Source organism: Hippoglossus hippoglossus, chromosome 20, assembly GCF_009819705.1.
Source record: "Hippoglossus hippoglossus isolate fHipHip1 chromosome 20, fHipHip1.pri, whole genome shotgun sequence".
Lineage (NCBI taxonomy): Eukaryota > Metazoa > Chordata > Actinopteri > Pleuronectiformes > Pleuronectidae > Hippoglossus > Hippoglossus hippoglossus.
Genome location: NC_047170.1, coordinates 2,051,711 through 2,068,214, shown reverse-complemented (window position 1 = coordinate 2,068,214; position 16,504 = coordinate 2,051,711). Strand labels below are relative to the sequence as shown.

Sequence of the window (16,504 nt, the reverse complement as noted above, 5' to 3'; positions counted from 1 at the left end):
GTACTTTCACTACTTCTTATGATTTCAATTATACCAGAAAAATGATATCAATCATCAGATATCATTTTCCAGTTATTATGCCAAGTGGTCTTCACTATGGTGCTTTTTATTCTGTTCTATTGAAAACTACACGCTCCTTTAAGCTCTGATATACTTGCAGCAGCACGTTAACACCAGTCTCTGGAAAAGTTACAGCGTTTCTTGTAGAAGCAGAACAGAGTGAAAACGGATGCAAAAATAGGAGACAGTCACAAATGGTGCACAATTGCTGCGTTTAGGGGCGAAGGGAACGGTGTGGGGGAGTGAGAGAGACCATATGGATGCTCACGTGAAACAGGATAAATTCATCAGCATAAAACCGTGCAGGTGTTTCCATTCAGTAACACCATCCACTCTATCACAGGCAGAGGAGGCTTTTTACACAGGTTTTAGGCGTTATAGGACTGAAGCTGTTATATTAAACTGTTACAGCATTTTTCAGGATGAAGCCTCTGATCCATAAAACATATAATAATAAAACTAATGCACTACCTATTATATATATTCCTCACACAATACTAATGTTTACATTAAGAAGCCTACAAGCATCACTGGCGGATAGAAAACAAAAATTGTTGCTGTTTTTCTAAGTTCTAGTTTTCATCTGTATTTTACAAAGAAAAATGTCATATCATATCAGACAAAAACAGCACATAAAGAAACAATCAAGTTCAGAGTAGATTGAAAAGAAAAACAGTCACAGTCACAGGTGGGAGTCAAAGGGATTGCTGAAGCTGAAGCACGGAACACATTCAACCAGTTTCCATCATCATATTCTGTTCACAGATCTGTCTTTCAAAAAACTATTTCACATTCGATGGCTAATTTTTTATAAAATAGTTTGTTATTTAATGAAATTGTAGAGCTTTGCATCATTACTGCGGCAAATCCAAATTATCCACATGTGATCGTCTGTGTTGAACCTCAGACCCTAAGACAGTTTTTTATATGTGAATATTTCCAAAATGAATTAAATATCCACTGGACATAAATACACTGTCTTTATAGACAGAACCTGCATTTGCAGACCAATTACGCCACAGCAACACGACTAGTGTCTCAATTCAAAAGCTCCAACTAATGCGTCCTTCCAACCTTGACCAACGGAGGCTCCACCGGGTGGATCCTTCCCGGCCCAACATATCCCATGATCCATTGCGCTTCAATACCAAAAGTTTTTCGAAGCGGTAATGGCGGCAGTAAGCGAGGAACATCGGAAGAATCTATTTTTATGTTAGTACTCAACCAAACAACAACGGTACACATGTTAAAAAAGACATCTTTTCAACTTTCCCAATCAACTGAAGAACATTTTCGTCCGTAGATCTTTTCCTAAGCGATGCCTGTAAGGGTGATAGGAAGACCAGACCGTCTCATTTCGGTTCTAGGCGGCTGTTGGAGGATGCAGCTGACGTCGGCTGCGTACACCTGGTCCTCCGAAGGATGCGGCTGCTGAATTGAGACACAGCTTCTGTCTAAAATGCTTGGTATTAGTTCCCGTCTCTTTAAGGCCCACCTCCTGATAACCAGATAAATCTGCTCTGATTGGCCAGCCGTTCCACTTCGTTGTGGTTGGTCAACCACTTCCAGCTTCTATAGAAAATACACTCTTGCTTAATCTGGTTTTATTAGGGTGTGTGCCCAGCTCAAAGGAAATTGTTAAGTGCTAACTATTGGATTCAAGATTTTACCCGATCAGTGTGGTGTGGTATTTATCATTTGTAAAATAAATACTTTAGAGCAGAGAATGTCAGACTGTGAAACCAACATGTTGATGACCCTGTGCCTCATACCAAGGGTTCAAGCTTTGAATATGCTGTTCATTGGGTTGAATTCATTTTGTCACCAGCCTTTTCAATAATGAGAGCATTGTTTGAAGAACTGTTGGATTACTTGCTTGTCCTTTGTGACCAGCTCAACAGAACATTTAACAGTTTTGACAATGTGAGTGTTATCAAACCATTTAAGGCTGCCAGCAGGAATGATATTGTAGCCAGTGAGCTTACACTGACGTGTCACTGTGTGTTTCCCCTCTTCTCATCAAACCATCTGAGTGTGTCTGCTCAAACAGGCAGAAAAACATGGAGATTTACTATGACCTTAATCTGCTCATGTCCCCCAAGCATTTTGCTTTTTTTGCTCCACTTCCCCTGTTGAGTCCCACAAATGATAAACGTTGCTGACTAGCTATCACTAATTACTTCCATAACATATCATATACTTGTTCATTTTATGGAAAACTGACTTAGATAACTCAGATATTTTAAATAACATTTGATTTGACCTCTGACCTCATGGCTCTCCCCCTCAACGTCAAAGAGGCTTTGTTGACATGATCATGTAAGGTACAGCCATGTCAAATCACCTTGGACAAAACATTTGTTGTGTAACAGGCACATTTAGAAAATTCAGGTATAAATATGTCAAATTCCATGCAGTGTTGAAATGAAACTAATCCTTGTTTGATTTTCTCTCCATTATTGCCTCCTCCCTTTACCTTACCTGTGTGTGTCCTCCTCAGCTGAGACCCAGGTCTGCTTCAGGTACTACCACGGCGTCACTGGAGCACTGAGGGCTACAACACCCACTGTAACCATCAAGAAGGGCCCGACACCCGTGAGTCTCACCAGCCCTCCTGGCTTTATTTTGACATATGGGGCTGTCTGAGAGTTGTGGGGCCTTCATCGATCACTCAGTGTTGTTTGTCCAGTGTCTAGAGGGAAAAGCAGTCCAGCTCCTTAAGTTTGGTTCACTTCTGTCAGTCAGTCAATCTAGCTTAGTGGTGAGGAAGCTTAAAGGTAGGAAAAGTCAACATTTTAAGGCATCCTACTAGGTTTTTGAATTTTGAGGCAAACTCAATCTCCTAAATTTGGAAGAAGATTCCCTTATGCATATTAATTATTACCAGAGTCTGGGGGATTTAACCAGTATTCCATATGAAGACGTGGAATCTGTCACTCACTAATAAAGAGATACCGCACACTTAAATGTGTTTTTAGAGCTGTAAACTAATAATTTGACTTTACTGTGATGAAATACATTAAATAACATTACAAAATGTACAAAAGAATCGGCATTTATGGGTTGAACATGGCTCATAACCCACACAACACCACCCAGTGTTAATGGTCTTGGACCTTTCAGGGCCAAAGCTTATGTAATGTGAATTGTTTGGGACGTTGGGAAGTTAACATCATCTAATCAAAAGGTAGACACACTCCCAGCACAGCTGTCAGGGGCACCTTGGGCCACATTGTCTCGTCCAACGACATGTCAGCATGCAAATTAGATTACCTTATGTTTAGTCTATGACCTGGGGGTGACGGGTGTTGGGGGGCTAGATGTGTATCAGAGGAGTGTCGTGATTGGGTAGGTGTGTACATTCTTCTTCCACCTGGTGCCGAAATTACCCACAATGCAACACGATTGTTAGTTGTGTTACAGTTGTGAAGGCTAATGAAGCCTGGAGCCTCTAGCTTCAAGCAGAGATGAGGTGTGGGCTACAGAGGTCTAGCGAGCCGACTTTTTATCCAACTGTAAGTGTAGAGTGTGAGCATGACTGTGTATTACTACACTCAATGTTGTATTGTATCGAGAGAATAGAAAACAAAGCTGCAGAAGCTTTTAAAGCTGCAAACTTGGGAAGGATGGATGAGAGTGGAACTGTATGCTATTTGCTCTGTACTGACACATTGCATGAAAACATCACAAATGTGTTCTCAGGATGGATAAAGGTTGTAAATCGCACGTTGACCTTTTATTGCTCCACCCAACACTTTGTGTGTCTGTTGTTGTATACATGAGTACAAGGGATTAAAGAAATGCAAAACAAATATTTCACACAGATAAATGTACACACTGGTGACATGGTGGGACAGTGGTTGCCCCACAGCAAGAAGGTTCTTTGTTTGAATCCTGGTTTGACCAGGGCCTTCCTGTGTGGAGTTTGAATGTTCTCCCCGCATCTGTGTGGGTTTTCTTTCGGTACCTCGGCTTCCTCTCTCAGTCAACAAACTGGGTTAGGTTGATTGGAGACTCTAAATCTACTGTAGGTGTGAATGGTTGTTTGTCTTTGTATGTCAGTCCTGTGATACGCTGTCCAGGGTTTACCCTGCTTCTCATCCAATGTCAGCTGGGATTGGCTCCAGCCCCCCTACTGTGACCAGTAGTGAAGTGAGGATACTACAAAGAATAAAAATATATATATATGAAAAGTTGTTTATTAATAGTAATACCCTTTGCATTTAAAACAGAAGTAAGTCTATTAAGTACTTGAGCACAGTTTCTCAAGGTTCTTGGTTTGTGGGTTATTTCTAGCATCTCAGTGAACTTTCTGTAGTTCTTTCTGGTCTTCTGTCTCCTCATGTAACTGATGCGATGATATGGAGATCAGGGCTCAGTGGAGACCACAGCATCTGCTGCAGTACTCCTTGTTGTTCTTTTCACTAAAGCTACAGCAGCTTTTTATAGCTGCTTTCAGACATGCACTGGACTCTGGAGATACTCTGGACATTCTCCGGAGGGGCTGTCTGTGTGAGCGCAAATGTCAGAACGAGAGCCTCTAGACTTTCTCTGACAGTCCCTGAGTAAAACGTCAGCAGAGTGTCTGGAGGAGCTGATGTGAGAACAGGAGATCCTCTGCAAGATTCATCTCAAGCAGGTGGATGTGTTGATGAGGTTTCTAACACGCCACAGAGGCAAAAATGGAAAAACAAACAAAAATAAGAATTTGTACATTATTTCCTGCCTCTGAGTGCTGCACCGCCCCTCACCTGAATGCTCCGTAGATTTCTGTGTTGATGTGATCACGTCTGAGCAGAGAATCTCCTGCTGTGTAGATCTTTTGTGAAAGGCAGCCTCCAGAGAAATTTGGGACCCAATTCTGTGGACATCCTCTGGAGTTAAACCCTGAAAACAGCTCTAAGTACTTGAGCACAGTTTCTCAAGGTACTTGTTGTGTAGGTTGTTTTAAATGTGTAGGTTGTCTCATCTCGGGGGAACTATCTGCAGTTCTTTTCTGGTCTTGTTTCTCCTTGTGTAACCGATGTGATGATGTGGAGATCAGGGCTCTGTGTGGGCCACAGCATCTGCTGGAGGACTCCGTCTTCTTCTTTTTTTTGGGACTGTGTCATGCTGCAGATTGAATATGGTATCTGTGATGAACCAGAAACTAAACATGGCTTAAACTATTCACAGTGCTTTATTTACAATTAGTGAAATTACCTATAAAAAAGTTAAACAATTTTACTTTTACCTATTAGCTGCAGTTGATTTGTGGAGAGAATTAGTACCACTAACACGTAACCTCTTACATTAAAGTTGTGGAGTGTTTTCACAATTGTGGCTTTGGTCACAGCAGTCCTGGCGGCTGTGGGATCTCTTAATGAAGTAATGGGGCATTATTGTTATAGGTAAAATAGATTCCTATGCAGAAATTGTTGCATTCTTTTTTTGAGCAGCAGAGCGACAGTGTTACTGTCACTATATCAATGTTGTCATTGCTCTTCCAAAGCTTCTATCAGTTGCACCCTGTTATCAGGAGAGTGTCCAGCTGGGCGATTGGATTTCCATGTTTGCCTTCCCATTCTGCTGCTGTGGGCCTCTGGAAATGCTGATGGGCCCAGAACTTGATCTGCACTTGCTTCCTGAGGACAAATGAATAAAAATAACCGCTATAGGAAGGGAGACAGGGCGGGAGGGAGGGGGGAAGGGAGGGAAGGAAGAGTGGAGATAACAGGAGATAGTCCAGCTTAGGTAAGTCATTCAGGTTTTTGGAGGCAGGAGGTAGAATGCACCAGGTTTAAAGGCTTGAGGTCGAGAAGGAGAGGAAAAGACGGAGAAGATGGACTGACAGAGAAGCAGCGGGTGGACATTTGTTTGCTTCAATTTTTCTCTACTCCAGTCAGTCAGACGGTGCAGACAGAGAAGACACAGCGTTTGTTTGTGTATGTGTGTGATGGATGGTTTGTGTCTTCAGCTGGGACTGCTGTCTCCCAGTCATCCCGAGAGGAGAAGCGTGAGGAGGACGAGGCTCAGCTGGATAGCCTGGGTAACCATAAATATGTCTTTCTCTCTTCTCTTCATATGCATTTGGAATACCTCAATCAGTCACCTGCCTTTTGTTGTTTTTTTTGCTGCATATTATAAGATGTGTGTCAGATTGCATTGATTGCAATTCATCAGTTTGACACTCGGAACTGCCGGAAAGTCTTTTATATCAACATGGATATGATAAAACACAATGAGTTAATATTCTCCTGTAAAAAGTATGCTTGATACTCAGGGCACGCTGGTGGTGTCTGCAGTTTATTGTGCAGTAACTGTGGCCCCTAGTTTGTACATATTATTGATCAATCTGATCAATAATATATAGGTTACATTGTAGAAATAGTTCGGAATTTTTGAGCTTTTTAGATTTCTGGTGCGTTTGAATCTAACAAACAAGGTACAGCTTTAAATGTGCTGATGGGCAGAGTCAGGCTAGCAGCTTCCCCCTGCTTTCAGTCTTTACGCTAAGCTAGGCTAGTTACCTCCTGACTTTGTACTTAACATACAGACCACATTTGGAGGTGGTTCTGGGCCACATGAGGAACCGCTTACTCAGCTGACGTCCTCTGACTTTGCTACAGTTTCTCAATGTATCTAAAGTAATTTTACGCTTCTCAGAGCCTATACGTTGATTTTATTTGTGGCAATTTATGTTTTTTCTTTTCAAATGGGTAAAATCTAATTCCATAGTAGAGCTGGACACAGCTCGTTCCCCGTGCCATCCCCTTTAAACCATAATGAAAAACTATCCCCCTTACACAACCTGTACATTTTGCCATCCCCTCTCAGCCATTCTCCCCATCCCTTATAGCTGTTTTCGGACATGCACTGAACTTCTGAGATCCTCCTGACATTTCACCGTACTGTAATGGACAGTATGTGAGAACACAAATGAGTTTCTCCCGCCAGTCCCCTAGTAAGAAATCTGGATAATGTCTGAATGAGCCAATTTGAGAATACACAGCAATATGTGGGTGTGTTAATGACAGTTCTAACACAAAAGGAATACAAATAGCTCAGGATGAAAGAAACGGTACCATGCACGTAGAAAACACTGACGCAGAATTCTGCTGGGCCACCCCTCACCTGAAGACTCAAGATTTTTGTGTTGTCGTTAATGCATCCGACCGGAGAATCCCCTGAGAGATCTCCTGAGAGGAAGTCTGGACCCAATTCTGCAGACATCCTCTGCAGATCATGCCTGAAAATTGCTTATGAGAGAGAGGGCTGCGTGTGGAGTGAGTCATCAGAATCATCCACCCCCTGGTAAAAATGACCAAATCACACTTAGTTTGGGGCCAAAAAACTGCTTCAGACTTATGATAAATAATAAGTAATGAAATAATTTTCTTCCTTATTGCAGTCTGTGTGTGTGGCAGGGTATGCTGCAGGTGGAAGGGGGGCATCCACCAAACCCTAGTACTTACAACCCCCCCCCCACAAAAACACAAATGGGAGAGATGAACAGTCCATCCAGTGTAATTAGCTGTTCATTTAATTATGTCACTGTAGCTAATGGTGAGAGAGATGTAGGAGATGAGGCTGCTCTGGCAGAAGCTACAGGTGAGACTGACAACAGATAGAGCTGTAAACTGCATATTGTTCAGTCGTTTATGAGGCGATTCAAATATTAAGGGAGTATTTTATAATTCTAATTTACAATTTAATAAAGCCCTTTCAATCAGTGCCCACCACAAATACCTTGTTATTCCGTGGAAGACACTGAGAGTTCACTGGCGTATCGGCAAACCCTAATTGGTACATCGGTGCACTGTGGAGTTCTCCAAATGTCACGGAGCACCAGGTTCATTGCTACTGCTGAGTGACTGACATTAGACAATGGCATTTGACAAAATACCCTCCGCAGACCTGCTCTCAACGCTGAGCTGGCGTAACCTCCGCTCCACTATCCTGTGCAGCCACACTCAATAAGCTAGATCACCAAGCTGCTCTGCTTTCAAAGCCACTGGAGTCCATTCAAATATCTTACTCACGCAGAGGTGGGATCCCTGGTTTAACTGACCTGTAATCACACGTGGGTTAATTTCATGTATGTAGGCTCTTTAAAATCTATCTTCTCTTAAAACATTTAAGACAATAAACTCAGCGCCTTTTATATTTTGATAGTGCATTGGTATTGGGTCTTTCTGTACATTCTGCAGCAGGATGTTAGATTATATAAAGTGTGCTGCCGATGGATGAAGTTGTCATTCGGTTTATCTGTGAGATTAGAATCACTGAGGAGACCCGCGCTGCCGCTTCTCTCTCTCCGTCTCTACTCAGCAGAGCAGATTAGCATCTCATTAAAATGAATTGGTCCAAACATCTGTCATGTCCTTTATCCCTTTATCTTGTTGTTTTCACTGCCTGCTTTTTTTTCTTTTCATTTCCAGCCAGTTACACAAGTATTGAGACCTGACATAGAATTAAAGGAGGTACTGCAGGATTCTCAGAGTTTCACACTAACTGAGTTATTTGTGGCCACAATATCAACACATGCTTTAAAAAAAATGTTACCATTTCAATTTGGTATAATCTAATTTCACTGTAGAGCTGGGTAGAGCAGATTGGTTCACTAAGACCCCCCTGGCCTCCCTCTTTCTTTCTCACATATTGACAGCAGACCAGACTGACATCACTTTGTCTTTGTGAACAGAAATTAGGTAGTGGGGAGAGTGGGGAGTGAGATCTGATCACAGGTGGTCACTGGAGACACTCGTGAGAGGATCACTAAAGACAGATGCTAATCCCAAGTCTGAATAGGGCCTAGGACTAAGGCTGTGCTAACGATTCTCTTATAACAGTGTTAACATCAGAATGCTAACATGCTCATAGTGACACTGCTAACATGCTGATGTACGGGTTGAACATAGTGAACATATTATAAGTTGTATATAAGTAATTTTGCAGGTCATAGACCAATGTATACGACCAGGTGATATGTAATGGTGATGCAAGAGAGGGATCAGTGGCTGTGGCTCAGGAGGTAGCGCTGTCCACTTACCAGAGGGTCGGCGGTTCAATCCCCGGCTCCTCTGGTCCTATTCTGAAGTCGCCTCGGCAAGAAACTCTACCCCAAATTACTTCCGACAGCTGTGCTGACCGTGTATGAATAGTGATAACCGCTAGATATAGAAGCAGTTTATGAATGAATGTGGATGATTATTTAAGTGCAACTGTGAAGTGTTTTGAGTGGTCACTGAGGCTGGAAAAGAGCTATATAAATACAGTCCATTAACTAACGTCATCATAACTCATCTTGAGAGGGGGTCCTGACTATGCAAACTAAATTTCATGGTAATCCAGCCCAAACCAAAAAGTCAAATCCCTGGTAGCGCTGAAGAAAATGTGAGAAGATCACCAAACTGATTATAATTCATCCTGTGGGAACCAGGAGTATCTGGTACAATGTTCACAGTAATCCATCAAATAGTTGTTGTGATTTGGCTAATGCCAGCTGATACTGCATGGTATAAAATAATGTGCTGTCTGGCACATCCATTATAGTTGTTGCCAAGACCTTGATGTGTGTAGCATCAGGAGACCATTCTCTGGTACAGGCAAAGCAGGTATCTGCCATTTAGATGTTCGAGGCTCTCCACGACTAATGTTTCCCAGCTCACATCCAGTTCAGGTTTTTGGGAATAACCATGTCCCATTGTCCTGCTGCCATTACTAATCTTTAAGTACAGTGCTTATATAGATAGAGCTGTGACCTTTCCTGGGTGTACCCCGCATTTACAGATTGACAGCTGGCTCACCCTCCTCCAACCCACATAGGATAAGTGGCATGGATTGATGGATATTATCAATTACAACCATGTGATTAACGGTACATGTCGATTCACCATGTGTAAGCAAGGCACAGGTACGGACCTGCTAGGTCCTCTGATTTCTCTTGGCCTGTCAGCCTACTGCTTAATCACCCGTCCATCAATTACAAGTCTTTATCGTGGACAGGACCATGGTGACAACAGAGAACCACATACAGCCTTTTCCCCAGCAACATTCTCCAGCTTTCCTTGGGAGATCTCAGCACATTTAGGAATAAGGCCCATTTTTAGTAGCAATAGATGTCTTGTTACTGTCAATTTATATTCACAAAGTTAGAAATGAAGCTACGAGCTGATTAGTGATCTGAACATTAAACAGAATCCAGAGGGAAGAATGTAGATTTTGTGAAACTCAAGTGCGACGTTCCTTTAAGATATCTTGCCCATCACATCTCTTTTTTCTTATTTGACTGGTTTAGGTAGATAGGGGACGTCAGCAAAACCCTGTACGGTGGAGCTGACGCAACACAGTATTTACACTGTCCTCCGCTTTCTCCACTCTCCATCATCTCCACTGTCTCTCCCCCCATCCCCCTCACTCCTTCTCTTCCTGGCTCAAGAATCAATGTCAGGATAATGAGGACTAGAGTATTGATCGCAGTCAGGCTGAAAGTGGAGCCTTTAAAAACACTGTGCTGAAATGAGATTGGACGGAGTGTCCCTACCTAAACTTCCATGTATTTAAAATCATGTCTCCCGTCCTTTAGGATTTAAAGGAATTAGTCATAGTGTATTAAATTGCTATTGCTATGTTGTTGTTTTTTCTATTCAGTTTGTCGCTGACTTTTACTCCACCAAATAAGGCCTTCACTTGTATACTTTAATTTTTTTTACTTGCATACCATTGTTTGGCTTCAGTGACCTACTTCTCTGATAGGCATCATTCAATTTTCATTTTCTAGGAAAGGAAGGAAACGGTAGAGGAGTAGAGGAGAAGGAATGTTCAGTGTGTTTTCATGTGCCTCATGTTCATAGACACATATTAACCCTACTGTCTGTCTGTGTCTTCAGGTATTAAAGCCAGTGGTTAGTCCTGAAGTCAACCATGGACTGGGCAACAGGAGACTCATCAACTTCTCCCTGTCAGGTATGCCACACACACATCTGTCTCTTTCTTTCTAGTCTTTACAAACAGATTCTGCATGTGAATATGCAGAATCTGCAGGAGGTTCTGGGGCTGGAAGCTTCTGGATCCTGTTTCTAGTTTGACGAATCACGTTTAAGCAGACTTCAGTTCCCGCAGGTCCAAATGGTCCGTGTGGAGATCATTGACTTTTGAATTAATATTCTTTCATATGCAGATAGTTGTTAATAGAAATGAGCTGAAATGTCACCTGGACCTAAAACACTTACAAAAAGTATTACTGTTTGTGCTTTGTGGCCAAGAAACATGTGATGAAAGAAACTAGTTGGACTGTAAACAGTGTACGGTTAAAGGAAGAAGTCATGTCCTACCCAGATATCCAGAGGCTAATTGACTCTCAGATAATAACCGATGGGCCCAGAGATTGGTGTCTTTCCTTCTTTTCCTGTAATGCTTTAGTCCGAGAATCAGCACCCTTCAATCAGTGTGTTCCCACACTGCGTCCTCATCTGACCTGTCTCTCTAGCTGCTGCTCTCTCTAGTTATATCATCTCTGCGCTGGTAGCTTTGACATTTAATGTTTCCATAATGTGGCAAAACTCAAATCCACCTTTTTGACACAATAAATTATACATACAGTCGATTGATTCTTATGTGACTCTACAGCGTCCAGTGCAGCAGCAGTTCTTTGCTTTTAGAGGAACTAAAGTAACTCTAGCTTCTAAACCTTCTACAATGAAATGAAACACACATCACTATGGCAACACAACATGCCAGTAGACGGCAAAGATATGAAAGACATAATCTCAATGGTAGCTGCAGCCTCTGTCTACAGTGACTAAAGAAGCTTTTCTCTATTTGACCATTATTTGGTATTCTAGAGAGCCTCAAGTTTCACTGAATTTTCTATAGCTGCTTTCAGACTTTCCGACTGCACTAAACTCCAGACATTCTCCTGAAATAATCCAGAGGAGCTGTATGTGGGAACGCAAATGTCTGAGTCAGTTGCTGCGGACATGGTTTCTCCTGCCAGCCCCCTCGTAAAAACTCCAGTGAATGTCCATGTGAGGACGCAGCAGGATTTGGTCTGTAGAATTCACCCCCAACAGGTGTGTGGTGAGGACGTTTCTAACACGCAGCAGGTACAAAACTGGAAAAAAAAGAAGAATACAAATATCTCAGGATAAAAAAAACTTTTCATACATGTAGAGCAGACCGATGAAGAACTTGGAAAGATAGTAGGATTCAAGAGCTTTTGGTAATAAGACAAGACAGCAAACAATCTCCTGCTGCTTTCTTCATATGCTAAAGGGAAAAGTCTGTCGAAAGTCTGGACTCAATTGTGTGGACATTTTCCGGAGTTCATGTCTGAAAATGGCTTTTGCAAGTTTTTAAAATTCAAGGAAAATATTTTGGGTTTTAATTTGATGTTAATGCCAAGGTAATCTACAAACAGTATCTGCACGAATTACTGCAATCAATGCAGTTTGATATCAGCGGTCGTCTGAATCCTTAATGAAAGACAATTTCCCTTGTCAGCTCTAATGACAGGTGACATTCTAATTTGCTGAACAGCAGTCACAAGCAGTTTCGTGTCATTCCTATTTCACATAACATCGTCCTTGTTTAATTTCATGTCCTTCAGACCTCCAGGCAGTTGGTTTGAAGAAGGGGATGTTCTTCAATCCTGACCCCTACCTGAAGCTCTCCATCCAGCCTGGAAAGCACAGCATCTTCCCCTCGCTGCCACACCATGGCCAGGAGAAACGCTCCGCAGTGGTCTGCAACACTGTCAACCCACAGTGGAGCATAGAGGTATACACACACACACTCTTGAAAGATTTCTCTGCTATATTTAGACATCTAATATATATGCTCAGGGCCAGAGTGGCTCTTGCGGGTCTTATTTTCAGCCCAGGAGCTTAATGCCTCAGACCAGCCCATTTAAATTCACAACCTATCATACTGGAGATCACAAAGAGAATCTGCCCGTGCCTCCTGACCACCCACTCCATGCATTTTGTCATCATTTTTCCAGTAAACAAATAAGTTGATGTGTTTGGAATTAGGAGTTGGTGCAGGTTAATCTCTGTGTCTAATGTCTAATATAAAGCCAGTGGAGAAGACTGCACAAAACAGTGGAGGGGGGATTTGCTGCTTCTTTGGTTTCTGTAGTGGAGTAAGAGGATCAATGTAATCCATGAAAATCATGCTTGCTTTGTGGAAAACAAGATCAGCCCATTGATTTTCTCATTTAGGACTTTTTCTTGGAAATCCATACGTTTTCTGGAAAGTTCATTGCTGGTCAATCCTGTTAGGAACACTGCAGAATAATGGCATTAGCAATGTGGTTGAGTTATGCTAAACCAATTTCACCCATCTGAGTATTATGTTAGAAAGACAAAAAATTAAAATATATAAAATCCAAATGCTGAACAAGAATCTCTCTGAGACCTCCCTTCACCAGTGAGCTCTCGACAGATCAATATTGAAAACAAAGATGTATTTTGTCTGAAAAAGTATATGTATATATTTATTTTTTTTAACCAGCAAAAAAAGGTGCATTAATTGAGGGCCCAGCAACTCAGAAACAACCCAGAAACAAGGTGGCACTGACATTAAAACAAACAGATCTCTTAACACTTCTCTATGGATTTATCACTATCAGTGACATCCACAGTCTTTAGTAATTTGATAATAAAAAGAGTAAAAAAAAAAACTATCCATAATGACTTGAAGGGGGTCAGTAGGGACCCTCAAAGTATGAAAACAGCCACTCAGCTCACTTTTTCACTAAGTCCATTCTAAGAAATATGTTATCGAAACGTCTTGTTTCGTACTTCCTCCCCAGTCATATGGGTTCGCACTCGTCTCTCAGCCCCACCCACCCAGCCGGTAGCAGTCCTGCAGGCGAAAACAGCCTGTTCTGTCTGCAGCTCCAGAGAGGTGCAGAAGAGAGGACATGGAAATACACATTGCAGCAGTTTTTTCGACTTTAAACCACTGATATATCATATTAGGGGTACCAATACCTCAAATTTAATCCCAGAAAGGTCTAAAATATGGGGCCTTTAAGAAAAACTATCTATCTGTTTTTCTCTCTTCTTTGACGATAAAATTGCTGAAGATGTGTGCTGAACTGCAACCTTATGTCCAACCAGTTGTCTTCTTTCACGTGTTATGTCAATAGTTGTCTGTACACTCCTGGTTCTGTCAGTTTCAGAAGCTACAGAAAATGCTTTTATTTTAAGGAACCTTGTCTGAGCCTAACGTATATGTAACATCCTCAAAACCTGAGTTTGGAGAAGATGACCCAGATTTATACACAGCCACTGACTCAAATAAATATCCTTTACCTTTGCCCGATGGTCAAATTTTTCTCAGGATCTGCTGCAGGAATTTCTGCTAATGTTTATTTTATATAAAAGGCACAAGAAAACAACATTATGTTTCTGTGTCTGGTTGAACTGCTGATTTGTGAAGAGAACAGGAACTAATGAGGGACAGATTAGACCATAAAAACACTGGAAGTGAACCAACGCTTGTGTGTGTGGTGTTGGGCTGTTGCCTGTCTGACTGCAGTGTACGTCTCACAGTGCTCTACCGCCACAATCGCTACCCTTTATAGTGTCCCTCATGAGACTCCGTACACTGATTTACTGCAGTGACCCTCTTGGCAGCATCCACTCAGCTCAGAGCCACTTTCCTTTTCCAAACAGCTCCCACGTTGAGTGGATCTCAGGCTGCCAAGCAGTAATGCACTGTATAACTCTAATGGGTCTCCATAGCCTGCTAGCTCAGTCGCTAAAGTAACCATTGCAGTATGGTTAGTTTAGCACTGAGCTAGTGACTCCAGTCCCTTTCAGATTTATTCTGATTCATCTCATTTTGAAATATTATGAAGAAATAATGTAGCCCAACAAGAATTGATGCCTGGAAACCTGAAAAGTTTTTTTGATGCAGTCCAATACTTTTTTGAATAATTAATGTTGGGTTATATTTATCTTCATGTGTCAGTGAGATCAATTTTGACCTTGATGAATGCCACTGCATCTAATATGATTTGATTGACTGGCGGTTAATCAGCAGAGTTTTACTCCTCGGTTGTCTTAAAGAGGTTTAGGTAAATGTGGACGTGCATGGTAATCTGTAATACCCCATTTGAAGTTACTTCCTCATGAGGTTTTTCACGATTTTTTCAATAATAGTGTTTTATGTCTTCAATAGACTGTAAGCATAAGACAATACTGGAAACCATTTTCTATGAGAAAGGGTTATTGTATTATTATCTGTGCCACGCTTTGTAACTGCTAGTGATTTGAGGGTATCCGACCCCAGCAGAGATTAAAAATAATTCATCACTAGCTGCTTTAACTTCTTTACAATGTAATTTTATGTTTTGGATAAAATTTGAATTGCAAGTACTTAATGAATGGGGCTTTTTGACATAATTATACTGGTCCTCACACAAACTTGTATCCCTCTCTCAGTATGAACATGTGTCGAAGGAAACTGAATAGCAAAATACGGAAATAAGAGTGGAACAAAATAGAAAAATAAGATTCAATAGCTTAAGATAATTGTTATAAAATGGGACAAAACATGTAAGTACATCAAATAATACTATACAAATACAAATACATAAAAACAAAAATGACTTTATGGGGGAGTGAGGTTCTGGGTGACACACCGTATGAAGAGTTTATAAAAGTAATTTTGCCATATAAGTCCCGTCCAGCTAAATAGATAGAAATATGCATAGTGTGCTACAATATTTGAATATAATATGTATGTATGTGTAATACAATATTGTGGATGGAATTTTAAAAAGTCAGTCTAAACACAGAAGGCACATTTCATAAACAAGGCCATGTTGAAACTGTATAGTCGTCCTAAAATAGGGCAAATTGCAATGAAAATGATCTGACCTTCCGGTGACACTCTTTAGTTTTTGGTCACATCGAAGCTTAATGGGTTCTCCGTGTTCTCCTTTTTATACATATATTGTAAATGTGACATAAGTGTCAAGCCACTGTGCAGCCCAGTGAAAACGACCTTTGTTACCGTGTGAGGATCAATGCTGTTGCATGTGGAGAGAGACGTGCAAACCTTTGCTGTCTCTCATTATGTGCCACGCTGCAGGTCATATACTGCGGAGTGGATAGTGTGGCGGGCGGGAGTGACGTCCACCTTTTTGCATGTGAGGGAAACAGTATGTTTTATAACAAGAGACCCAGGCTACATCCATACGATCCGATCTCTGTCCTCACAAGCGCTATGTCTATACTAACACTAGACTATCACGTGACCACTCACGCACATACCGGTGTAAAGAGGAAGGGATGCACGTGCTGCTGTACACAGGAGGCATTCGGTTTTTGCTAAATTGTTGCAGATTGCTCAAATAATTTAAACAGTTTTCGCATAGTAAAATGCAGAATTCATTATTTTACAATAGTTGTTAGCAAAGACAACAGGGTCAGGAATGCTTTTCATTAAT

The 16,504-nt window shown here is 41.5% G+C and overlaps 1 protein-coding gene across 6 annotated transcripts in view; it reads left to right on the top strand.

Annotated features, from left to right (window-relative positions):
• Positions 1-16,504, top strand: part of LOC117753980 (E3 ubiquitin-protein ligase HECW1) — a 62,919-nt gene that overhangs the window by 12,870 nt on the left and 33,545 nt on the right. For all 6 annotated transcript variants that reach the window (XM_034572577.1, XM_034572578.1, XM_034572580.1 and 3 more), the window contains 3 exons: positions 2,561-2,655; positions 10,932-11,007; positions 12,650-12,819. In XM_034572577.1, coding sequence (XP_034428468.1) covers positions 2,561-2,655; positions 10,932-11,007; positions 12,650-12,819 — 341 coding nt within the window. The remainder of the gene's footprint in view (positions 1-2,560; positions 2,656-10,931; positions 11,008-12,649; positions 12,820-16,504) is intronic.